We start from the raw sequence: 25,161 nt of genomic DNA on the forward strand, positions 1-25,161 counted from the left end.
TGCAGTGTGGGCAGACCTCATTCAAAATCAGGGCAGATATTAAAACAATCAGAAATAGCCCCTGCATTTCCAGGCACAAGCTGCACTATGTGGCAGCAGACGAGGCGCGTGGCTGGCAGCGAGCTGTTCCAGGAGTCGTTTCGGCTGTGTGAGCGCCGAGCTGTGAGGACAGCGGGTTAGCGGCCGGCCCTGGTCAGTCCTTCGCACCTCGTTACAGAGACCTTCAGGGAAGCTGTACCCGTGGCTCCCGTGGTGCTCCTTCAGGGGCAGGCAGGAGGAAGGAGAACCCTTTGGAGCTCCTCTGGCCATCACAACGAGCCGGTCCCGTTGGGGCAGCCGGGGGTGGGCTGTGACAGCGCGAAGGTCAGGGCTGCGGGGCCTGGGGTGAGCGCAGGCAGCTGGAGGAGTAATTCAGCTTTTCTTGTTAGGGAACTGGGTCATAACCTTGAGATTTCACAGAAATTGTGCAAATTGGTCCATCACCCAAACGCTGGGCTTTGCCATTGTGTCACCTTCTGGGTGCTGGAGGAACCTTCCTCGTTACTGCCAGGCTGTGCTGAAGTGCAGGGCTTCTCTATTTCCCCTATTTCACTTTCCTCTGAGATTTTCACAAAAAGGCGGTGGCAGACGATAAGGAGGTCTCAGGGAAGCCCTTCAGTCCTTCTCTTTAGGAAGAACCCAGAAAGTGCCTGTTTGATGCGTGCTGTGATGTTCACTGCCAAAACTGCAGCTTGAAACCTGTGGCTCACGTTTGCAGGATTTTGACACTGACCATCTCAGAAATAAGGCACAGGCCTTTGCTTGCTATCCCTCGCGGTTGCCTACAGTTATAAATCCCGGAGCTGGCTCGTTTGTGCAGTCCTTGGTGCGGCATGTGGAGCTCGTTTGGAGCTGACGTCGGTGCTTGGCGGGAGAGGCGATCCAATGTTTCGGGCTGAACGCGCCGCAGCTCCTGCTGACAGCCGCAGCCGAGGAGAGAGAACTCTGTTTTCTTCATCCAGGCTTGCGTGAAGTTGCTCTGCATTTGTGGGATCCTTTTTAACTCGGGGGTCTCTGACCCTTCAAGGCTGCTCTGGCACTCGTGGCGTTGCCGTGCGGTGCTGGGCTTGGTGCTGGGCTCGGTGCTGGGCCGCGCTTCTGGGGCCCAGGGAAATGTTTGCCTTGCGGTGCTGACACTCAGCCGACATCTGAGGGGAGCATTTGCTGAGCGAGGAGGGCGTCCTTTATGTCCAGCTCTGCCTTTGGCCAGCCAGCACCGGGTGTGATGTGGCCACGCCGTGCCTTCGATCCCCTCCAGCCGCTGTGCCCCCTGCCCGCGGGACAGGCACGGCCGCTTTCCTTGCGGTGTGACAGCACCTCCCTTGCAAGGGATCGGTGCTGTCCTGTTCCTGTCAGAGAAGGAGAAACGTTGAGGTGGAGAAGCTCGTCAGAGGGCACGGTGCAAGGACGCTGCGTGCAGCCGTGGGGGCACAGGCAGAGTCCCGGCCCCCCCGTCAGCAGCCACCATGGGGCTTCCTGCAGCGCTCGGTTGCCTTCAGCGCGCTAAATCGGGGTCCTGCTGGCATCGTGGTAATCGGTAACGACAGAATGAAAGATACAGTTCTGTGGTAGTTTGAATAATTTGATGTTGTTGGAGCCTGTGTGTAATGGTGCAGAAAGGGGAAGGAATCAGGATGTTTGCCTGTGGGGTTACAATCTGTCCTTAAACCTCGTGGCAAGGGAAGTTATTTTGGTTCCAGTCCCATTTGCAGTCATCTTCCTTAAGCAGTTCTAGCAAACCCAGTTGGAGGCTTTAATTATTTTTGCATTGCTGGCTGCTTGTTTGCAGGGGTAACGTCAGTGCCCTGCAATACCGGCAGTATTAATTCTGCAGTAGAAGTTGCCTTGCAGGAGTTTTCCTGGCAATACATCAGTATCGTGTGTCCAGCCACTGACAGCGGACTTGAATTTAGGGGAAGAGGCACTGCTGCCATCCACCCTGGCACTGCCTGCTTACCGGCAGCAGCAGGATGGGAATTAAGTGCTGATAAGAGACAAAATCCACTTCTGCTAGAAATCTGCAGCTCCTCCACCTTCAGGATGAGGTCTGTTGTCAGAATGGTGGAACAGGGATTTATTTACCCTGTTACTTGGTGGGTTGGCTAAGTTCAGGTGTAGGCAGAGGGGAGTTGGGCCAAAAGTGGCATCAGGTTGATTGTTGCCTCCTCACAGTCTCGTGTCATGGAGCCCCTGGCCCAGCTGCAGAGCAGTGGAGGTGATTTCTCATTTCCCCACAGGAAGGTGAGCAGTGCTGGAGTCGTGTCTTAGGCTGTTCCCGCAGCAGGGACTGAGCGGGGTCTGGTGATGCTTACACCTGCTACAGAATAGTGCTGAGGTGGCTCTGTGATAGTTTTCTCCTCACCTTGTTGTTCCTTAACGCCAAAGTGGCCTCGGGCAGCCCTGGCAGAGCAGAGGCAGTGCTCCACGCTGCCCCTGGCTGTCCTCACCTGGTGCAGTGATGCATCTCCTGCTCCTGGAGGAGGTGACTCACAGTCTCGTTTCCTCAGGTGATGAAGACCTACCACATGTACCATGCAGAAAGCATCAGTGCTGAGAGCAAGCTGAAGGAGGCCGAGAAGCAGGAGGAAAAGCAGTTCAACAAGTCAGGGGACATCAGCGTGAATCTGCTGCGGCATGAGGACAGGCCTCAGCGGCGGAGCTCCGTCAAGAAGATTGAGAAGATGAAGGAGAAGGTGGGTAAGCGGGAGCCAGGCATGGGCTGTCTGCGGGGCTCCCTCTGCAGTGGGGGAATTTGGCTCCAGCCCATTTCATTGCACAGAACAGCACTCCAGCTTCAGCAAATCCTCCTGGAGGCTGGAATCTCCAGAACTGTTTAATTCCTGTGTTAATTTCTGAGAATGAGCAGTAGCTTCCTCAGCTGGGAAGCGTTCTCATGCGTGTTGACCCAGCACTGGGATTTTGTCCCCCAGCAAGCCTCCGTGAAGGGTTAATCTGTGCTAAACCTTCAGACTAGTGATCTTTCTGAACAAATGCCCCAGATCCAAGCACATCTGCTATTATACAGAGTCTCGAATTCTGGGCCCTGTTCTAAATTCTGTAGCTTGGGCCTCTGGGCTGGATTCTACTTTGATACAGCTGCACAAATCTGGATTAAGTCCAGATGCATGTCAGCATATCTGGGAGGAAAATTTGGCCCTCTAATTTTGATTGATGCCAAAACCTCCATGACCGTACAGATAAGGCAGAACAGCTGTGCTTCGGGTGCACAGGGTATGGCTGAGCAGAACGCCCTTATTGTGCATCGGCTGGTTGTGGCCACGCTGCTCAGATGTGCTCTCCTCCAGCCTGGCAAGGGTGTCTGTTATCACACCTGATACCAAATGTTATTAATTAACATGTCACACCCAGGCTCTGGGATGCTGTGGGGCCCTGCAGGAAGAGAAGCTGTGTAAGGAGCATCCTATTTATGCTCTAACGCTCCGTTTTGCTTTTTCAGAGACAAGCCAAATATTCTGAAAACAAGCTGAAGTGTACAAAAGCCAGGAATGACTACCTGCTGAACCTGGCAGCCACCAACGCAGCTGTCAGTAAATACTACATCCACGATGTCTCCGACCTCATCGATGTAAGTGCTTCCTCCCTCTGTGCGCATCCTACTGGTTTTTTCTCCTGACAAGTGCAGAGCTACATCTTAGGCATGGTTTGGTTCTTAAATGCACTCGCACTTAAACGTGCTTTCACTCATACATTATGGTAATGAAGGGGGATTTGTTGAGGCTTTATAATATGCTTAATTGAGGCCTGATAACGTGCTGTAAACTTGAATTTTTTCCCCTGTTTTTTTCCCTTGCAGTTACACGCATGCATTTGACTTTCCCCTCAGCTGACATAGGCATATATGGGTAGAACTGGAGCTGCCATTATATGGGAGTCAGCCTTCTCTGAATTTTGTGGTGGCCACATGATCACACAGCAAAGTAACTGATTTTTATTTGTGCTCCGTAGAACCTTCTGTCATCGGTGTCTGGGAAAAAAAAAAGATGGAGTTTTTTTGTTATAACCGCATGGTATGAGCCAGCATACATGGCAACACCTTTGTGAGAGCATAAGCAAGGAGTCCAGATCTGGAGTATGGAGTATGCTGGACGTGGGCCACCCGCCCTTTGGGGGTGCTGCTCCCCGCACAGGATCCCCGTTGTGCCGTGGGACGCAGCAGGAGGCAGAGGGCCGGGAGGTGCCGGTGCCCTTGGTGCCCAGAGGCAGCAGAGCGGCGCTGGCAGGGCTGAGCCCTGGTGCTGGGCTCGCCTGATGGGAGGAGTGGGGCTGGAGCAGGAGAGTGATGGTGCCGGTGCTGCAGAGGAGGAACACTGTTTTGTTTCAGCTTGCAGTCTGCCTGGCCGTGCTTTAACGGGACCCTAGCAGGGTGGGTGCGTTGCGGTTGTGCTCATTCTCCCGGCTCCTCCACGCTGCCTCGCCAAGAGGGATGATTAACGATGTAAGGGGCTGTTGTTCGGGGACACAGGGGGGTGATGGGGCTCTCGCACACCCTTCACATCAAGCACAAATTGCCATGTGCGGTTTTTTGATTTGTACGCAAATCTGAACCGTCAGAACACTGGAGCAGCTAATTTAGCAGCATTTTCCCCAAATCCCAGATGGCTTGGTGTCATCTATTAGGCACAGCCTTGACATTTCTTCTGCCCTCAACATCACCGCAGAATAGTGACTTTTATAACAAAGCCTTTCTGCTAATCTCCTGCTCTGGTGAAAAACGAGGTCCCAGCTGCTCCGGGAGAGCAGAGAGTCCTCCCAGGGCTTCGCTTTTAATGAGAAATGTAAAACTCGATCAGAGGAACCGTGAAGTGGCACAGGGCGTGTCTGTCTCCTTCTGTCTCCAGTGGCCTTTTTGTTTCCTCCTTTAGAAAGGAGAAAAGGAATATGGAGACAGCTCAAATGAGACTCGTACTTAAAGCGCACTGCTCGCCTCTTCCCTTGGAAGGAGCGCGTTTATATCCAAACACCCGGTTCTTCCCTCATTTCTGCCATTAACTGTGTGACCGAGGTGATCTCTGTGCTCGTGTGTGTAAAGCGGAGATAAAGCTGTTACCATCTCTCTGGAGCTCCGTGTGAAATAGCTGTAAAATATTTTGAAGTGTTCGCACAAAGATAACGCTGGGTTTAGGAGGTACAAGGAGAGGATCGATGTGAGTACCAGCTGACCACCGCACCGGTTCGGGCTCTGTTAAATCACCGTGAGACGCAGCGTGCCTCCCTGTGCGCTGGGGTGTTTGCTGTAGCTGGGGCAAACAAGCAAGTAAAGGAAAGGAATTCTTGGGAATTTAATATTACTGCCAAATCCTTTGGACACTAGGAAGGGGAGCTGATGGCATTGTCACCTCTCTTATGGTCTGGTGCTGTTTAGCCCAGAGAGGAAACAGAAAACAGAAATGTCAGAATTGTTACGCCAGGAATCTGCAGTGAGCATCACTTACACCACAGCAAAGCAGAGGCCAGAAAAAGAAAATATCTGTGTGCTGAAAAGTCGAGCTAAGTGAAGGGGGCTGTGTGTCTCCAGCTACTGCTGGGGGCTGCAGGGTAGGGTTATGCTGCTGTCCCCGTGTGAGTGACGGGGTGGAGGCAGCAGGGCTGGCTGCTGGGCACCTAGCTCCTGCTGGGGAGAAGGGGTGCTCAGGGGTGCTGAGGCCGGGTGCCATTTTATTAGGATCTAATTCTAGGTGTTTCTTGCAGCTCTCCTTCTTGCTTCCATCACCAGCTACCTGCTGGGGCGCCTGTGCCTGCAGACCAGCAGCTCTGCTGGGCAGTGCTCCCCCTGCCTGGGGGCTGCACACACCTCCGCTGGCTCTAACAGCAGGAACCGGCGTGTACGGGTGGCAGGGCTCTTCTGCGGGGTGCTTGAGGCCATTTTTCCAGCATGAAGAGCCTTCCAGTTGCACAGAGGTACAGAAGTGCCGCCTGCACTGTCCTTCGAGCAGAAACAAAACGTATTTTTAGGAAGTGCCCTCACTTAGTGTCGTTGCAGCGAGCTGTGGCCGGGGAGGCAGGGGTGCCAGGTGGCTGCACAGCACCAGGGCCGTGCTCCTGGAGGCTGCGGCGAGTGGCGGTGACATCGGTGACACCCGCGGGCATCCCAGGGCATGTGCCGGGGCTGCAGGGCTCGCTGGGGTGCCTGATTTCCCGTGGTGCCGCGAGTCAGTTGAGAACAAAAATCTCAGCTGTTGTGGTTGCAGAGGTGAGCTGCGAGCTTTAGGGCACACCTGGCCCCACAGACAGCCCTGGGCAGCACTGCGGGGGCGTGGGTTGCCCAGCCAGGGCAGGGGCTGGCAGTGCAAGCAGGTGAGGAAATCGGAAATAACTGGTTCGTTAAGGGCTTTACGTGTTGTAAGAGAATAAATGGTTTGGGATGTGTGATCCCTTTCAAAACAGGGCTTGTGTGGATGGAGAGGAGGGGAAAGAGGTGTGCTTGCTTGATTTTCTTTCAGGAGTTTGACATCTTTTGTTCGTACACTAGTACTCTGCTTTAGTAAACTTACAGTCTAATTCTGTACGCAGGGTATTAATAACAGCTACCAGAGCTACCCGTTTGGTGGGGAAACTGTAAATCACGGTACTCTGATAACAATGGGTTTTTTCTAAGCTGTTCTTAGAGCCCTGCATTAGACTAGCAGAATCCAACCAACACAGATCTCCTACGTTTTGTCTGTCCTGGCTTTAACAGTATGGCAAATCTGCATTTTTTGCAGACCTTTGCACCTAGCAACAACTTCTTCCTCATGCGGACACTGTGGACGTTGAAATTGGCTTGCTAAATTAATTAAGCCCTTGTGCTGATTGTGTGATGGCTTAGAAGTATCGCGCAGGCTGTAAATTTTACTGCCTGGAGGTAGTGAGCAAGGTTCGCTGGACCTTGTAGTTTATACAAAAAAGCAACAACATTCCTGTGGAAAAAAGAATTCCCTCCCCGTGCTTTTTGCTGCCGCTTTTCCCAGTAGCTTGAAAGAATAGCCTCGAGGTTGTAATGTCCTTTAAAAGATTAATTTGCCAATGAGTTCGTCTTGGAAAAAGAAACGAAACAACACACGCACAAAGGCCCTAAGAAAATGCACACAGAAGAGGGGTTGCTATAGAGAGATTAAGGAGCAAAATAAAATGTAGGTTAAAGATCCTTCAGAAGGAAACCCACTCCAGGGAGCAGAGAGTTAATTAACTATAGCTCGATTCTGAAAAGGCCTACATAACGCTGGGCTCGGTAATATTTGTAGTTAAGGAACCTTTGATTAGAAGTAATCAAATCTCACGCTTCAGGGTGTGAGCTGATTGCTGTGTCGGGAAGGATCCCGTCCTCCCCCTGCCCCCTCCCCTGCACGTACACCCTTCAGGTTTGGCTGAGGATGAATGGGATGTGCAGGGGGTTTGTGTCTCCGTGGCCGCCTCAGGCAAAGCACTGAGCTCGATGCACCAAGGCCGTGCCTTTGGCAGATTTACAGCAACTGCTGCTAATGGCAAGCCCGGCCGCGGCTGGCGCTGGGGACACGCTCACACGGCTCAGGACGTGGCCGTGGGCTGTGACAGGAGGGCACGGGGGGTTTCTCTGCAGCCATTCATCAGCACAGCCTGAGCAGGGTGCCCGTGTAACGCAGGGGGTCTCAGCGCAGAGGCTGCAGAGCTGTGGCTGTTCTCTCTGTGCTGGGGCTCGAGGCCCACGTTCAGTGCCCTGCTTCTCACCAGCTCTCCCCTGCCCTTGGGCAAACCTCCCCAATTCCCTGCTCCTCAGAGGCACCGTGTGCTGTGTGCTGCAGCGGCCGTGCTGTGCCTCGGGGCCGCGCTGGGTTTGGCCGTGTGCGGGGCACTGTGACCGGAGCCAGCCTGCTTAACCTCCTGGGTCTCGCTTTGGTTCTTGGTTGAACACTGTAATATTTCCAGCCCTTGCAGGGGTGTTACGAGACTTAATGAATTAATATATGAAGGGCTTTGAGCTCTGTAGATGAAAGGCACTGCAGAAGCGCTAAGGATTATTATTTGTGCTTCTAATTTATTTTCCATCAAAGGGGATGAGAGGGGTGAGAAGATGCCATTTGTTCTGGAGCTGGGAGCAGGAGTTTGAAGTCTGTCTTTTTTTTTCTTCCCTGCCCTTTGTGTGTTTCCCTGAGTTGTGTGAAAGTCCGTGCTCTGCCTTTCCCTCTCTGGGCACCCCATGTGAAGCACCAGGCTCAGCGTTCACCGCCAGAGACTCCACGGGCTGCTCCGTGCGGGTGAGCTGGCTGCCCTGCCTGTCCTCTGCAGCCCAGTGCGGGCAGTGCCCATAGCTGCCAGCTTCAGCATGAGCCCTGCGTTCAAAGTAAAGGAAAGATTTCACATTGCCTTCCTATTTTTTTCCCCAAAGCATCTGACGTTACCTTGAGCTCTGTCTCCTCAGATCCTGCGGCATTCAGTGATTTTCCTCTGTAGTAGCTCTCTTTCGGAGGCTCTGGAAGCTCCCACCCCGTGCCAGTGGCAGGTATTTTCTCCTGGCATTTTTTCCCAGGTGAGCAGCAATCATTTTCCAGGCAGCAGAATGACCGGGGCAGGTTTGGAGGGGCGCTGAGAAACCTGTGCAGCCCCGTTTGAGGGGCAGGCCTGCAGTCGCCTGGCCCTGGCGTTTCCTCTGCTGGGTCCTGGCCCCGTGCCCTGCTGGGGACAGCTGCCCTGGGGCTCCTGGGGCAGGGCTGAGCTGGGCAGGCTGCATCGCCTCGGCCATCCCTTTCTGTGCGCTGCCCCAGGGCGGTGGAGCAGGAGTTTGTGCTAAAACTGCCCTGTGGGAGGCACTCCCGGGGCCATGGCTAGGTTTTGCCCCGGGTTCACCCCACTTCCCCAGGAGCTAGGTTTTTGTGTAGCTTGCTGGCTTATGGAGGCAGAGCTGTACCAGTCCTTAACCACCCGTGTTTTCAACTCATCAAATGAGGAGTTAAGCAGGCAGGGGAACTAGGGGTTGTGAGCATTCGATCATTCCTGCAGGAATCCCGTTGCTCCATACGCGGTTTCAGCTGCTTTAAAAGACTGGATGAGGACAGGCAGACCGTGCTCGTGTATCTGCAAGCAGGAGTTGTCCTGTTTTGCTGTTACTGCTTGTTTTAGCACAGACTGAACCAAGTACAACTCTGTGACATGATCCGAGCTGAGGGTTGTCTCCTCAGATGGGCAGAGAGAGCGAGATGACTTCTTCGGCTGGAGCTGCTTGTGGCACCGGCCGAGTTTTCATATTTCACTTCAAGTTTATCAGTGCTGATGTGCTGATGCAGAGTCACTTTTTGTGCCTTTCTGCCTTGGTTCAAAGTAATTCCTGTGGACACTGCAGAGCTGGAAAAGGTGTCCCTGACATGGCAGCCCCGAACAGGGAGCCCTGTACCACGAGGCACAGCCCGGTGGGGTTTGGGAAGATGATTTAATACTGCCAGAAGCAAAAGGGAACCTGGTAAATGATCGGGGTTCTGGGTGTGTTTGATTATAGCTCAGACAATGAGGATTTCCCACTTATTCTTTAATTTGTGTGGCAGCACAGCTTCACAGCTTCTCTGACAGTTTGTCCTGCGGCAGCTCTCGTGCCCTTGGCCGGCAGCGTTAGCGTGGGCTGCTTGCCACGGGAGGTGTTTCTGGTGGGGTGCCCGTCTCAGCAGGTTTTCCCCTCTGTTCCTCCTGCCTGTGTCCCGCATCCCTCCTGCCCTGGGATGCATCTCTGCAGCTTACAGCTGGGGGCATGCGGCATGGGGCTCTGCTGTGCTGGGAGGCAGAAACAAGCATCCTGGGGACATCCGATTACGAAACTCCTGGCAATGGATAAAGCTGTATCTGTCCAGCTTGGTCCTCTCCCAGGAGCTTCAGCCCTCTCCTGTCCCAGGAATAGACGTGCTGCATTTCTGGATGGCAGCCCTGTGGTTCGCTGCAGTCTCCCTGCAGCCCCTCTCGCAGGGCTCAGCCTGCTGAGCTGCTCTCCTCCTACTCCCCGTGCTCCTGCCTGTCTCGCCGTGCCCCTCCTTTCCCCGCAGAGCCGCTGCTGGCATCCACACCCTGGCTGCTTCTCTGGGCCTGCCTGCGCCCCCGCTGCGGTGCCGTGGGCAGGGGCTGGTGGTCGCACCCAGCGGCGCGGGGGCTCGCTGTGCCACGGCTCCCACCCAGCTCCCTTAGGACTGGCGGGGGGGGTTGTGCTGAGCTGTGATTATGCATTCGTAGCAGCAAACCCCCATGCTGGTGCTATACTTAGCATGCCAAACTCAATTATATTGAGAAGAGAGTTTAAAAACAGGCTATTGCTGCCAAAATACTGTACATTAGGCAATTAGCTCAGAGGTTTATCATTTTCTCCAAGGTGAACATGAGAACGATCAGTTATGCACGAGAAGCTGCTCCATGGTGAGCGAGGAAGGCAGCTCCCTAGCCGGGCTGGAAGGGCTGCGGGGCATTTCTCAGTGCCACCCTGCCCGAGCACCGTCTGTACGTGATAACCTGGGGAATGGTTTCTTTGCATAAAAAGTACCTGCAGGGCTGCTCCCCGGGTGAGAAGGAATGCCCTGGGACAGTCTGTGGTGTGGGTCCTCCAACCCTTTTCTGGGGACCTCTGCAGGGTGCAGGAGAACCGTGCTTTTCCCTGATTTTTAAGTCCCTCCTGCCTGAGCACCACCCACGTCCTTCCCCATAGAACCAAGGCCACCAAACCCCAGTGCTGTGGTGAAGGTCCCACAAGGTTGCACCATCCGGCTGGTTGTGCCCCTGGTGCCTGTTCTCCTGCAGTGTTCTCCTGGCCTTGTCATGTAGTATTGCAGTATGCTATTAAACGTATCCCCATACAACAGGGCTGGCGTTTCGCTGGGCCATACACTGCTTTCTGTGTGTTTGATGTGCGCCTGACCCTCCAGAACAGGGATGGCAGTGCTTGTGTGATACCTGTGCTTGTGTTTCTCAGTGCTGTGACCTGGGCTTCCACGCCAGCCTTGCTCGGACGTTCAGGACTTACCTGTCTGCAGAGTACAACCTGGAAACCTCCCGCCACGAGGGCCTGGACATCATCGAGAACGCCGTGGACAACCTGGATGCACGCAGTGACAAGCACACCATCATGGACATGTGCAACCAGGTCTTCTGCCCTCCGCTCAAGTTTGAGTTCCAGCCCCACATGGGGGACGAGGTACTGTGCCTGCCGCCCGGGGCTGTGGGGCTGCCTCGCAGCCTGGCCTGGGCTGGGTCTCTCTTGTTCTCTGCCATCGCCATTACATTATTCCTTCCCTTTCTGTTCTGTCTTCACATGCTGCTATTCATGTTTCCTTTCTTAATGAGACATTTAGCTCATTAGGGCTCCTCCTTTCAGCATGCCTCTTGCTCCTTGCCTTTCCCAATTAGAATGCCTGTGGCTTGATCCTCAGCTGAACTGCCCAACAGATTTGTAAAGCGGGGCTTTGATTTACCTGCTGTAATTGGAAGACTTCAGAGCACAGCTTTAAAATGCTGGGTGGAAATGCCTTGTGCTGGCCCAGGTCCAGGGCACTGCTGCGTAGAAACTGGGCCATGCTGCCCTGGGGGATGTGAGGAGCTGAGAGAATCGTGTAGGTGTTCAATGCGTGTGTCTGCTCAGTGCGTGACCCACTGAATCCTCTCCTGTCTCTGGCATGGCTCTGCCCCAGGTGTGTCAGGTCAGCGCCCAGCAGCCTGTGCAGACCGAGCTGCTGATGCGGTACCACCAGCTGCAGTCCCGACTGGCCACCCTCAAGATAGAGAACGAAGAGGTAAGGACTGCTCTGGGTCTCGTGGGCGGCCTCACAGGCAGCACTGCTCAGCCCACGATGCAGGGGGGTTCCTGGTGGGGTGGGGTTTGGTTGGTGGTGGTGCTGAGGGCTCCCCTTGCAGCTCATGCATGAGTGAGCCCAGTATGAGCTGCTTGTTGGCCAGTTGTTTTGGCTCAGGATGTGGTGTTTTCCAGTCTGCTTCAAGAACATGCTGTCTTCTGTGTCTGATAGGTACGAAAAACTCTGGACGCCACAATGCAGACTTTGCAGGACATGCTGACAGTGGAAGATTTTGATGTTTCAGATGCCTTCCAGCACAGTCGCTCCACTGAGTCGGTCAAATCAGCTGCTTCAGAGACCTACATGAGTAAAATAAACATTGCCAAGAGGAGAGCCAACCAACAGGAAACTGAGATGTTCTATTTTACAGTGAGTCTCATCTCATGTGATACAGGACACAAAGCATTAATTGCTAGGGCTGAGTCCCATTTTAAATGCTCATTAGTGAAGAGCAAGAACCAATTCAGTCTCTTCAAGTATTTGTCTTCTGTCTGATTTGGGATTGGAATGCATTTCACAGTGGCAGGGCAATGCATAGGGAATGACAATTCAGTGTCTGCCTTGATTTTGAAGGAGCAACTGGAGCAACCAGTTGTGACCAAAAGCTTACAGAAGCCAGCAGGAGTGGCTCAGAACTGGGCAGCAGGCTTGTGATAAATACGTACGCATAGGAAAGCTGCTAATTTCTCTAGCAGTGTTATTATTCCGATTTACGAGGGGAGGGGGATCACTGCAGTTTAGAGTTGTGCTTGTTTTTGATAAATTTTGCAAGAATTTGTGATTTTTCCCATGTTTTTGTCTTTCATTTTCTACGTCTGACTCCCTTACTCCTCCATGAAATGATTGCCCTGGGGTGTTACTGGGCGTACAGCAGGCTCACAGTGGCCCACGAAGCAGCGCTGCACGGTTTGTGTCGCCCAGCTCCCACTGCCTGACTGCCTGGGCTGGGCTGGGCTGCACTGGGTGTTCTCACTGCTGCAGCGCTTGCATGCACAAAGGCAAAGCCCCCGTCAGTGCAGGGAAAACCTCTTTGATTTTCCAGCCTGTTCTCAGAAGCCTGACAAAAGAAAGCTTGCTTTGAACTCTTTTCTTTGGAGCTCCTCGCGTTCCCAGGCAGGAGGTGCAGCACCAAGGAGACTGGGCTAATAAGATCATCAGGGCTGGGGCTTGGGCAGTGAGAAGTGATTAGAGCGTGCTCCATCCTGCGGTGCATCTGACGCCTCGTTTGTTAGAGCCTGACAGCCGCTCCGAGGCCCTGTCAGTAGCCCCAGGCAAAAGTGTACATCAATTGCAGATGATTTTTGCTGGGAGACTTAACCCACCTTGTTTGTTTTGTTCTTAATTCCAGAAATTTAAAGAGTATTTGAATGGCAGTAATCTTATCACGAAGCTCCAGGCTAAACACGACTTGCTGAAGCAGACTCTTGGGGAAGGTGAGTTGCAGAGTTAGGTTCAGAGGGAGATGTCCCACCACGAGCAGTGATTTTGAAGCAGGCTTCATCTGCCAATCCGACCTGCCCTCTGTGTTCCCTGGGTGACTGATGGCCTCCATGTTCGGCTGCTGCACTAAGTTTGACTAGTGACATGCAAAATAGTTATTTCCATGGAATATTATTCTTATTCTAAGTTTCTTTGGGAGTGTGCAGGGGAAGCAGCCCTGTGCAGAAGATGCAGGGCTAAGACTCCTATGGATCAGTGCAAGAAGTGATTGTCTCTTCGAGCTTAACTTGGTCACCGTCCTGCCCTCCCACACAAAACAACTCTTGCTCTTCTTAGGAGGAAGAGTGTGGTGGCAGTTGCTTTAATACTGTGCAAAAGCAGCTGTGGAACGTTTTCACATGGAAACTTTCTGAATTTCTTCCAGGCCATGGGATTGTCCTGCTACGTAGACATTCAGCAAATGCTTAGCCCAGAAATGCAGAATGCTGTGTTTCAGCATGAGCTGATTCTCCTTAGGAAAAAATCTGGGTTTGCAAAACACTTGTGTGGAATTCTTTGCTTTTTCAGCGAGGAATTGGCTGCAAGCTTGCTTTCTGCAGGTGCCAAGGGAGAACAGGAAGGAGGCATGTGAAGCCAAATGCTTGCTTTTATGTGCCTTAGAAAAAGGAAGAATAAATCAGCTTTCTTGGCCTTGGGAGAAATAAACAGCATGTGAAACGAGTTTAGTTTTTTCAGTGGATTGACAAATACTTTAAAAAATGAACAGATCTTATCACTGGTAATATGCTGCCATTTATATGAAATCCAAGCACTAAAAATACACGAAGGGAATGAGAATATTGACAGCCAGAAGAGCGCCTGCCTGATTATGATTAGATGGGCTGTTATCTCATAGGAAAAGCCAAGGAGCAGAATTACTCCGCTGTATTCAGCTGCTATTAGTGGTCCTCCACGAGGCAGTTGGCTAATCTCAGCAGCCTCCCCGGGGGCTTTAGCCCTTATCAGACTCCCCCTTTCCTGTTCGAATTTGGCCAATCCCCAGCTAGTGTAAATGAGCACTTACTGCAGAGGACGTGTGGTGCATCTGGTTATTTTTTTTTTTTTAAGATGAGCTTCATATTGCAAATAAACCTTTAATGTCAGTGGGAATAGAAGATGCTTTCCCCCCCTTGTGACTGAGCCTTGGACTTGTAATGTGCCTCTTAGAGGAAAGGGTTCGCATGGCAACCAGCTCAGCACCTCCTGCAACCTGCAGGGCTTTCAGGCTCACTCGGCTTTGCCACAAACAATTAACTCAGGGCTTACAGAACCAGAAGCAGGGGCGGGAATGCTTGTGCATCTGTGTTTGAACAGCCATTTTCTGGTGACTAATGTGCAGACTTGATGGAAACTTACGTTTTTTTGTAGGTGAAAGAGCAGAATGCGGAACAACCAGGTGAGAAGTTTCTTCTATTTGCTCTGCTTTTGGGAAGGACCTTTGGCTCGTGCTGGCAGGAGGGTGCTTGCCTTGGCTGCTGGCACAGCTTGGTGGGGCTAAGAGTCAGCTATCTTCCAGCTGCCCTGTGCTGGCAGGCTGGAGGGCAGGCAAATCCTGATCACTGACCTGCTTCTCGGCTGCATTGCCTGAAGTGGAGTAATTAGGGTGATGACGAACAGGCCCCTGTTTTTGCTGCAGTGTAATTTCTAGCTGGCTGGCTTGGAAGTGCCTGGAAGCGCTCTGTAGCACGGTGCGCTGCAGTGTCTTGTAGGCACAGCTGAGGTTGTGTTGTGTTCAGACAGAGCAATACAAGTGTGCCCACCTGCTCCCTGCCAGCACTGTTCTCTTAAGGACTTTGATACGTCTCCTGAAAACCTCTCCCAGCTCCGGCTTCTTTACCCAGGAGCACAGAGGGTGTTTTTATTCTTAGACTTTCATCCAGTTACAGCAGGAGATATTGCTAGGGGTGGATGTAACAGGCAGGAGGCTTTGATCTGTGTCCAGTCCATAAAGCATCTCCACAGAGCTCTAGTGGCTCGCTCTGAGTGTGCTGGTTTCCTAACAGTAAGACGTGGGCCAGCAAAGCCTGCAAAAATCTCCCCAGAACATTTCGAACCTCTTTTTGCGTCATCTTTTTACAATCCTATTTCAGCGTTTAATTAAATCTGCAATACCAAGAGAAAAAAAACAAAACAAAAAAAAAACAGACATTCCACGTGAGAAATGCTGAAGCAGATGGTGATGGCTTGGTCACCGGGCTGCCTTTCCAGGCAGGAAGGAGGGGAAGGAGGCTGCCTGGGCAGAGGGCAGAGGCCAGCGGGTGTCCCGGCCTGCTGCCTCCTGGCTGGAGCTGGGCTGTGCTGCTGCTGCCAGGCTGAGAGCGGCGTCAGAGCCGGGGCCGGTGGGGCTCCAGGGCAAGGTGGGGAGGTGCCAGTGGCACAGAGCCTGCCATGGGTAAGAGAGTGGGGACAGGCTGCGAAACCCAGGCAGCCTCATGTCTCGCTGCAGCAGGATGCTCCGAGGAGCTGCTCTTGTGCGTCCTGGGAGAGCTCCTGTGGCACTGCTGGGTGCCCTGGGCGGGCTGGCTCCGTGCAGCCCGGTGCTCACAGGCCCCTTGGGATCAGCAGTTAGGGCAGCTGCTCCCCCCCTGCTGTCACTGCCTCCCCAGAGGGTCCCAGGGCTCTCACATCTTCAGCGCCCCGGTGTCTGCCTTGGCTGCTGAGCTGAGCTCGGGTCCTCTGGATGCAGCGGGCAGGGCTGTCTGCAGAGCTGGCAGATGAAAGCACACCGAAACAACCGGGTAAAATCTCACAGAACTGGCTCGAGTACTTTCTCAGGAGTGGGTGCCTGTGGCCTGGTGCTGTGTGTTGCAGGCCAGAACAATCAGAGGAATGAATAACAGCCTCCTACACGAGGGATGATGGCACGACTCCCTGCTGCTTCTGTTTGCTTTTGTTTCAGTATTTGCTTTTACTTCACAAAGGAAAATAAACACGAGACAATCTCCTCCTTGTGCAGCAGCACTGCAGGCTGGGTCAGAACAGCCCGAGGAGCTGCCTGGCTCCAGGGCATCACCCAGCGAGAGCAGATCACACCGCAGCAAGCTCCGGGTGCCTTCAGTTCGCACACATGGCTGCTCAGCTGAGAGTCATGCGGGCGCTTCACTGGGCAGTCCTCGTGTCTGCTCCTCAGTTACCAGGAGCTGTACAGTTGGAGGAATGGTTATAAGCTATAGGAGTGCACAGTCAGATCCTTTATTTTAATTAAGGATTGTGAATTGTATGTGTCCACTCAGCTCTGCAAGAACTTTTGCATGAAGGCTCCTAGCACCCGTTTTCATTTGCAGCCATCATCTGTCCTCTGCAGATGTTCGTGTAGCCCGGGGGCAGAGGACAGATCAGAAATCACTTGGAGAATTTCTGCTATTTTTCTCCCTCTTTTAGATCTGTGTGCTTGAGTCTCAATGTCCTTCGTTGTCAGAAGAAGAAATCAAAATGTAATTGTAATTAATGGAAGCAGCCCCCCAGACCCCTGATCACAGCACTAAAGCGTTACGCATGCCCATGGCTGTGTTCCCAGAAGCAGGAGGTGTCCCCAGCTCTTGCTGGCATCGGAGGGTCCCTGGGATCTGTTCCCTCAGACCAAGCCCCGTAGCCCCTAGCTGCTGGGGGTGGGACACGCCACTTCCCATGTGGGTGCCTGCCGTTGTTCCTACACGAGTGTGGGTGGGTTTGCTCTTGTGTGCTGTCTGGGCTCGCTGTTCTGCTTGTGTCCTGGATCCCTGGCAACTCCGTGAACTCCTGCCAGAGGGACTAAAGACCACTCACATTCCTGGGAATGTCTCCCAGGCAAGTTAGTTACAGAGGTTTTCCCACTGACCTCTTTTGGACAATCTATGAGCAGAACGAGGTCCATTTAGGAATGAGTGGGATTGTCCCAGGGTTTTCCAAGGCCCGACTGGTTTGTGTGGGATATCTCGAGGAAGCAGCTGAGCGCTGTAGCTGCTCGTTGTGCTTTTTAAGGCTGACAGAGTGCTGACGTGGTAGAAATAGAAGGCAGGTGTTAAAAATCCTGCTGAGCACCAACGCCTTCATCTTACTTCTCAAATGTCGTGCCATGCACTAGCTCAAACATGAGCAGTGGTTGTGGTAGCTGGCACAGCGAGGGAGAGCTGTGCCCGCGGGCTGCGGGTGCCGGGGGCAGTGCCGCCAGCTGCCTCCAGCAGCTCCCTTATCCTCTGGCCTGAATGAAGCCAGTTCTGCGTGAAGGAAATTCCTGATCCCATCATTCGTTCAGGCTGAGGCTGCTGGCATGCTCACTGCTTTGTCACTGGAAGCGAGGAGCCTTCAGCACACCTGTAGGGCAGGGCAGTAGGGTGCTGTGTGACTGGGGCGCAGCGCCCGTCCGACAGGCAAATATTGGGAGATTGGAGGGATGGAAAGCAACAGGCAGGTGGGCTTGTTGCTGCTAAATGTTTATATTATCGAGATTAATTTGAATGTATTCTTGAATGCAGTCTTGACCTTGACTTGGCTCTACTGAACGCTCAGGCGCCTTCCAACCGCATCCGAGCTCAGCTTGGCCTTCGGGAGCTGGAAAGCAAGGCCACCTGGCAGGGGGTCCAACGTTAGTTAGCGCCAGGGTTGCCTGCCCCGGGCCGTGGCAGGGCTTTGGGGTGAGCAAAGGGCTCGTCCCCAGGGTGACACCGAGCTCCTCGGGCTGTCAGCCGAAGGGGGAGCAGCCGCAGAGTGCCTGGAGCCCGTGCCGAGCCCTCGCAGCGGGGATTTTCTGTTTGGTTTATTTTTTGTTCTCAGTCATAACCGTTGAGATCTCACCCGTTCATTGCATTTATGTTGGTGTTTTGTTGATTTCTTTTGTTCCATTTTCTCCCAGGCCCCCATGTCTTCCCCCTAAGCCACAGAAAATGAGGAGACCTAGGCCTCTCTCAGTCTATAATCATAAACTCTTTAACGGCAATATGGAAACGTTCATTAAGGTACTCGCTGGCTGACAGTAAGAGTTTATGAACGCTGTGAATGTAATGGTGGCTTTCCTGTCCTCTCTGCTGACTGCTTCCTTCCTCGGACGGGGGCTCCCCGCTCCGCCTGCACCCACTCGGCGCGGCCAGCGTGCGCTTTGCCCCCGTGACGATTCCTCCCCGCCCGCGGCTCCTCACCCGGCCTGTCCCGGGACACCCACACCGGGACGGGGAGGCTGGGGGTCCCCTGGGGGTGCAGCCTCTGCCCCGAGCCCCCTTGGCACTGCCAGCAGCGGGAGGAGCTCAGACAGCGAGAGGAACCCGGCTGACCCTCAAGGCACCAAGCCCCCGGACCTAAGGAACAGATGGTGGCATGGAAGGGTGCAGAGAAATGCTTTTGTAACCTCTGACAGTCCTGTAGACCTGAGGCTGGGAAACCACTGATGGTTAAACACATTTTTCAGGTGGATTTCCCAGGGCTGTGCCCATTACTTGCTGGGCTCCAGCCCCGCGTGGTCAGGGAAGCGTAAGGTTGTCTTGCAGTGCTGGAGCAGAACGGCTGTCGGGGGGTTTCCTCCAAGCCATCGCTGATACCGTGCAGCCCTGGTAAACCTTGACCAGTGCATTTTCTGTATCTAAGTGGGGATGAACTCAGCAGATCACAGCATGGTCCCGGTGAAGGGGGCTTTTGGCCCTGCTTGTCCCAGGAAATTACCCCAAAGGAGAGGTTTGGGGAGCAGGATGAAGAGATTCGGCCCAAAGGATGCCTCCAGTTGCCTAACCACTGGTCCCCTCGCACTTTGCTATCATCTGGCTGCTGGAAGGATTTCTGCAGCAAGCAGTGCCAGCACAGGGCTGCAGTTTTAGGCCTGCCATGAAGGAAGTTTTAATGGCAATACTGTAGGAAGCAGCAGTAGGAAAACGTTGGGTTAGGTAAACTCGTAGGCATTGCCTGGCTCTGATTTATTCCTCCAGTGCAACCATAAGCCTAAAAGCAGTATTTATAAGCAGTGCCCTGTCACAAGTAGCACACAGGCCAGCAATCCCTTTAACACTTGCAGTGGTTCCATGTTTGAACCAATTTTTCAAAGAGCACACTCAGAGCCCTGCTCGGTATCAGCGGGCAGTTAGCTGCAGTGCAGGGGGCCCTGTGCCAGCCCCGGGAGCAGCGAGGGGCACGGCCCCAGGGCCTGGCATGGGGCTGGGGGGCTGCTGGTGCCCCCGTGCTGGGTGCTGGTCGTGGCGCAGGCAGGGAGGAAATCCGAGGGGCCGCTGGTGGCCGGGCTGGGTGCAGCGCGGTGCCCACGGGGCTGGGGAGGGAGGGAGGGCGGGCGGCCGACGGCTGGGGTTGGACTTTGCTAAGCTGCCATTGCATTTGAGCGTTCATGGCCTCCGGAACAGATACTTAACCTCTAACTGAACTCATCCTTGCTTAATCTTTTCTTTTCTTCCCGCTCTGCTGCTTTTTTGTGTTCTCAGAGGAAGGAGGAATGCGCGAACAAGAAATCAGGTATTTACTGGAGGCCCGTCTGTGAGACGGAGCAAATTAACCAGAGAGATGCAACTGTACTCTACTGGAAAAAAAACAGCCAAACAGAGCCCCTAAGGAAAACAAACATCCACTTAGGAAGGCAGGCACAGCTCACGTTCCCCTTGGCTCCTTCTATGCGGGGCCTTGCGAGAAGCAGCTTTGAAAGAAAAGCCAGAACCCACTGTAGGTTCAGGCGCAGGCAGCTCATTTCACACACTGTGGTGTGTTTGTTTTGTGTTTTTTTTTTCAGCATCTGCTGACAATAGCTCTTTCTTCAGGTAGAAATACTGCTGTAAGCTCTGTTACTGGAAGCTTATTCCATCAGACAGGTGCAGTGCAAGTTTTATTTTGACTCAGCATTACACCCTTGAAATGGAATAGCTGTGATCCAGTTGCATCAGTCCCCTATCTCAACCAGATAGTGAGCAAGTCTTTGTCACACACGTTAGTGAAAGCTTTTTTTTTGTCAGTAATTGAGCGCACCAAGTGTACTGAGCAGTTAGATGGCTTGATGTTTGTAACGCCTCCTTCTCTTGCCTCTTTCTCTTACTAAATTCAATGGCACTGATTTTTCAAATCTCTGTTTTTGTGATCTTTAATGCTTTTTCAGTGCAATGTTATTAATCCACCAGTAAATTTTTTAATTTTTACTTTTTTTCTCTTTCCTGAAGGATTCAGGACAAGCTATTCCACTCGTAGTAGAAAGCTGCATTCGTTACATCAACTTGTACGGTAAGTTAATGCAGTAGCATCAACAGAGAAACATCCTGCACAGGTAATTAGGTCCTGCAGTTAGCAGTGAAAGGCAGAATAGATGCCCTCAGCCCCTGCTACATGGGCTCAGGTTATAATTACAGTAGTATTAACTGTGATGTAACGTTGCATGACTGACAAATATTTAGGTCTTGTTAGTACTTATTCAGGTTAAATTGTTTGCTTAGGCCCCAGGCCAACGGGAGCTCTTTGGGCACTGATACAGGTGGCCTTGGTTGGAGAGCATGAGCAGAAATGCCTCTCGGTAGCCTGCTCGGTCCCCTTCTTGCTCTCGGAGCCCTTTTCTCTGAGAGCATCGACTTCTAGTTTCTGCTGTTGTTTCCCAGGAGGTGCTGCATGGCAGTTAGGTAAAGCTTGTCAAACTCATTGTTCTTTTCCAGGCCTTCAACAGCAGGGTATTTTTAGAGTTCCTGGCTCCCAGGTCGAAGTCAACGACATCAAGAATTCCTTTGAAAGAGGTGCGTGGGCAGGGTGCGTGGTGCAGCTGGGACGGCCGGGTCTGACCCCTCTGCCTGTGCTCTGGGGGGGGCAGACGCTGCCGTGGGGGTGTCAGTGTGCTGGCCTGGAGCACTGCGTGTTGTGTAAATCCCGTGCTAAAGGCCTTCCGTGAAGAGAAACTAGGAGGTTTTCGGTTTTCTCTTCTTCTAGATACCCTAGCAATGTATCTCCAGCAATAGCAGAGTCACATAGGGACAGAACATCAGAAACAGGGAGGTGCAGAAATCCTTTCACAGAATCACAGAATCACAGAATTTCTAGGTTGGAAGAGACCTCAAGATCATTGAGTCCAACCTCTGACCTAACGCTAACGGTCCCCACTAAACCATATCCCTAAGCTTTCCCCAGCCTTTACATAACAGCATGGCAGCCTCAGATGAGAGCCATAACATAGTTTGTTGAGGATCCGCTTTCAAGGAACTTTCATCAGTTCCAAGGACAGCAAGGGTATCAGAGAAGGTGGGAACATTATTTCTTTGAGTGTGTGTTTAGTGGTCTGACAATATTCCTGTGGTATAATGGCACTGCTCTAGCTGGTGGAGTACAGTGTTCACGTGGGGGTTGCGCGGATTTTGCCTCCTCCCTGCAGTGGTTGGGCACAGAAGGAGCAGCGATGCCACGTGTGCCTGGTGGCAGTGTTGGTCACAGAACTCCTGGTCGTTCTGTTGGGAAAACAGCATCAGAGGTGTCAGGCTGGCAGGTCGGAGCAGAGTGATCCTGCTGTCACCGAGGAAAGCCGAGGCTGTGAGATGGGTGTCAGAGAGAGGAGAGCAGCGGCCTCTGTGGCACTGAGCTTCGAGCAGCTTGGGAAGGGTCAGAGTGAAGGTGGCCAGGCCAGTGGAGAAGGTAGTGGTGGGATTGCCAAAGACTGGAGGATTTGCACATACAGTTAGAGGAATCAGTATCCAAATCCCGTAGCTTTTGAAAGCTGTTTCTAGATTTAAGTTGATAAAGCGCTATCCAGAACTCTTCGGTCTGTTCCAGAGGCACACTAGGCAAGCCTGTCTGCTCAGGCTCACCTGGTGTAACTGAGGTCTGTTCAGCTCTCCGAGCTGCTGTCTTAAATGCAAAAATGCACTGGGATGGAAATGGTGAAATAGAACTGATTTTGTTTTTCTACTGAATTAGGAAAAACCCTTGCTGCGTTAGTCCAACTTGACGGTAAAGCTGGAAATAAAAACTGTTTTTATTTATAACTGGACAGGTGAAGATCCCCTTGCTGATGATCAAAACGAACGTGACATTAACTCAGTGGCTGGAGTCTTGAAGCTGTATTTCCGAGGACTGGAAAACCCCCTCTTTCCTAAGGAAAGGTTTCAAGATTTGATATCTACTATAAGTAAGTATATGTGACGTGACTTCTTGAAGAATAGGTGGCACAAGGAAAGCTAGAAACAGGGGGCAAATACAGCTGTGTTTTGCAGCATATCATGTGAGGAGGGCGGTAGGGCTCCAATGGAAGTTGTGAGGAAAAAGCACTACGGATGTGCACGAGCAGCGGTGAAGGTGAGCGAGAGGTAAACATCAAGACTCCTCTGAAGTCTTCCTAGCACCATGAAGATCACCCAAGAGTCACCCTCAGCCTTAGGCCAGTGGGCTGTACACACGTTTGCTGGTTGCTTGAGGGGTCTTTAGTCGCTTGAACATAGCAGGCAGCTTCCTGCACAGGTCCCTCTGCATGTCCACCAGCTGCTCCTGTGCTCCCAGCCTGTGCCGTGCAGCTGTGGTTGCTGGGATCCAGCTGGGCTCTGCTGCTTTAGCTCAGGGTCTTCTGCTAAACACAGGAGAGGTGAAATGGCCATTGGCTACTCAAAAAACCTCTCTGTGGTGTGAGGTCTGCACAATTGGTTTCAGCCTCCCTCAGTCAGCTGTTCTCAGAGTATTTGCTGTTTGGTTTTCCTGTCCCAAGGAAAAACAGAAACTGCTTTGGGATGTGAACAGAGGTGGAAGTTGAGCTTTTTATTGTGAAATGTCTGGGGTTGATTTCAGGGGAGAGCCTGGTTTCTTCTTGTTCTGTCCTGAATTCTGCTCCCAGCACCACTCATTTCTCTGCAACTGAAGAAACAAACATCCCAGCTGGGCTTTATTTCTCTCAGAACCTTGTAGTGATGACATTTATTTATTGGCAAGTCATGGAAATTGCTCCCCTAGGGCAAAGGAAAAAGGCAGAATGAATTCGATGCTTCAGAGATGATGGAAGAGGGTGTTGTGCACTTTGGCTGCAGGATGACTTTATGTTACCAGAGATGTGCTGGGGGTGCTTGGGGGCTCGAGTGCCGTTCTGGGGGTAGCTTGCGGGGGGAGGTGGCTGGTGAACACGTGCTGAGTCCTTCGTTTGGCTTTCAGTGCTCCCTCCCCCTTTTAATGTCACCGTGCTGAATTGCTGGAGACTGAGCAACGTCAAAAAAGACAGATGATATCTGGAGGGCAATGACGCAAGGGTGAGCTTGTTCCAGGAGGAGAAGAATGTGCTTTTATTTTTCAGGAACAGTTGTTTTATAAAGTAGCTTTAGGAAATTTGCTGTTGCCTTTCACTTTTGATGTGTAAAACAGTGCTGCACACCTGCAAAGCCAGGGCAGCTCGCTCTGTGCTAGCCGCGTGCCCCAGACAAGGAGTTTCAGTCTGGCTGGCGAGGTGGCTCCAGCTGCACACCCGAGGGACTCTGCAGCAGGGAGTGGAGCCTGAGAGGGTGCAGTCCGCAGCGGGAGAGGACAGGCCCCCTTTGGAGCCAGGAGGTGTGCCCAGCCCTCAGCGATGTGGCTATCTGTGCTCGCAGACAGGCTTGTGCTTTGGGGCCATCCTCCAGCACTCAACGTCTGAACAATTTGCTAAGCTCTTGGAAGCTTTTCATTGCAAACATAATCAATTCACTTTCTGGGTAGTATTTTCTCCTACCATTTTCTTTTTTTTTTTTCTTTTTTAAAATTCGTTTTAACAAAGCACTTCCTTTTCTTATGTTTCTTTTCTTTTTTTTCCTGCTGCTGTTGCTACCTTTAGATTAAGGATGGTTTTAAAATGCTTTAAGGTGCCGTGTTCCCACTGATAACCTGAGCTCAGCTGCTTCTGATTCTCTGTCACCCCAATACAGGCTGTGTGATAGGTGCCCCACTGCTGCTTAGTGAAAGGCCGCCCGTGCTGTAAGAGATTCTGTTTCGTTCGGTTCCTGGGGGAAGGTTAAACTCAGCTGAGAGGTTTTATGGGACAGGGAAGCCAGCGTTGCTGATGATAAATGAAAGGCTGTTTTTTTTTCCTTTCACTGGACGGGGGACTGAGAGTTTACATGGAGACATTCCTCAAATGCACATGAGAAATGGATGGGTAGAAAAGGCACTTGGTTTGCAAAGGTTCACGCAGGGGTGTGCCTGTGTTATAAAGTGATTGATGGTCGCTCCATTAATTCCTCTGAATTACAGCCAGTCCAAGCATTTTGCTAAGTGAAAAAAGGCAAGTGCTTCAAGACAAGTTGTTCCTCTGGGTTTCAGAACAGATACCTATCGCTGTAGTTTTTATCCAGTGTTTGTTTATTTGATTTTTTTAAACAAATGTATTCTTAAGTAAAACCAAACTGACGAAATAGCGAGCCCAGTAAGCATTTACAGGGGATAAATGCATTCTTCAAAAGGAAAAGATTTCCAGCGTGGAATTTTATAAAGATTTTTGAGCTGAAGCCAAATTTTGTTCAGAATTTTCAAAGAAGCGGCAGCCCAGCTACGTGTTGTCAGGGAATTTTATTTTGATGAGCAAGTGTCAGAGTTTGAACCAGCACAGTGCAGCAAGCAGCTCGCCACTGGTGTGGTTTGTTCCACGCATCCGAGGCTGGTCTCAGGAAAGCTTTGGTGCCCTGCCTGCTTCGTGTCAAATAGAAGCCAAAGGATTAAATATCTAGGCAACATATTGAGCAGATACAGGCTTCAAAAAAAAAAAAAGTAGCCCTGGGGGCTGTGTGGTGCCAGCAGCTGCAGCAGCAGCACCGAGCCCCCCGTGCTGGGACATGGGGCCGGACCCTGGGGCTGCTGCGTGGCGGCTGCAGTGTGCTGGGGAGCTCCCTGCGAGGCTGGGGGTGTGCAGAGGGCTCTGAGCGAGGGGTCTGGCACTGAAAGCAAGGCAGCGTAACGTCAGCCTCCTTCCAGC

At 52.3% G+C, this 25,161-nt stretch overlaps 1 protein-coding gene across 3 annotated transcripts in view; it reads left to right on the forward strand.

Moving 5' to 3' along the window:
- The window catches only part of SRGAP3 (SLIT-ROBO Rho GTPase activating protein 3), a 93,763-nt gene that overhangs the window by 56,689 nt on the left and 11,913 nt on the right, over positions 1-25,161 (forward strand). For 2 of the 3 annotated variants that reach the window (XM_068694108.1, XM_068694110.1), the window contains exons 5-15: positions 2,547-2,732; positions 3,497-3,625; positions 10,955-11,176; positions 11,670-11,771; positions 12,003-12,200; positions 13,180-13,264; positions 14,679-14,706; positions 18,142-18,244; positions 20,429-20,489; positions 20,912-20,989; positions 22,234-22,368. In XM_068694108.1, the coding sequence (XP_068550209.1) occupies positions 2,547-2,732; positions 3,497-3,625; positions 10,955-11,176; positions 11,670-11,771; positions 12,003-12,200; positions 13,180-13,264; positions 14,679-14,706; positions 18,142-18,244; positions 20,429-20,489; positions 20,912-20,989; positions 22,234-22,368 (1,327 nt within the window). Of the gene's footprint in view, positions 1-2,546; positions 2,733-3,496; positions 3,626-10,954; positions 11,177-11,669; positions 11,772-12,002; positions 12,201-13,179; positions 13,265-14,678; positions 14,707-18,141; positions 18,245-19,705; positions 19,737-20,428; positions 20,490-20,911; positions 20,990-22,233; positions 22,369-25,161 lie in introns of all 3 variants that reach the window. The other variant, XM_068694109.1, reaches the window with a different exon arrangement.

Source organism: Anas acuta, chromosome 11 (genome assembly GCF_963932015.1).
Source record: "Anas acuta chromosome 11, bAnaAcu1.1, whole genome shotgun sequence".
Taxonomy (NCBI): Eukaryota; Metazoa; Chordata; class Aves; order Anseriformes; family Anatidae; genus Anas; species Anas acuta.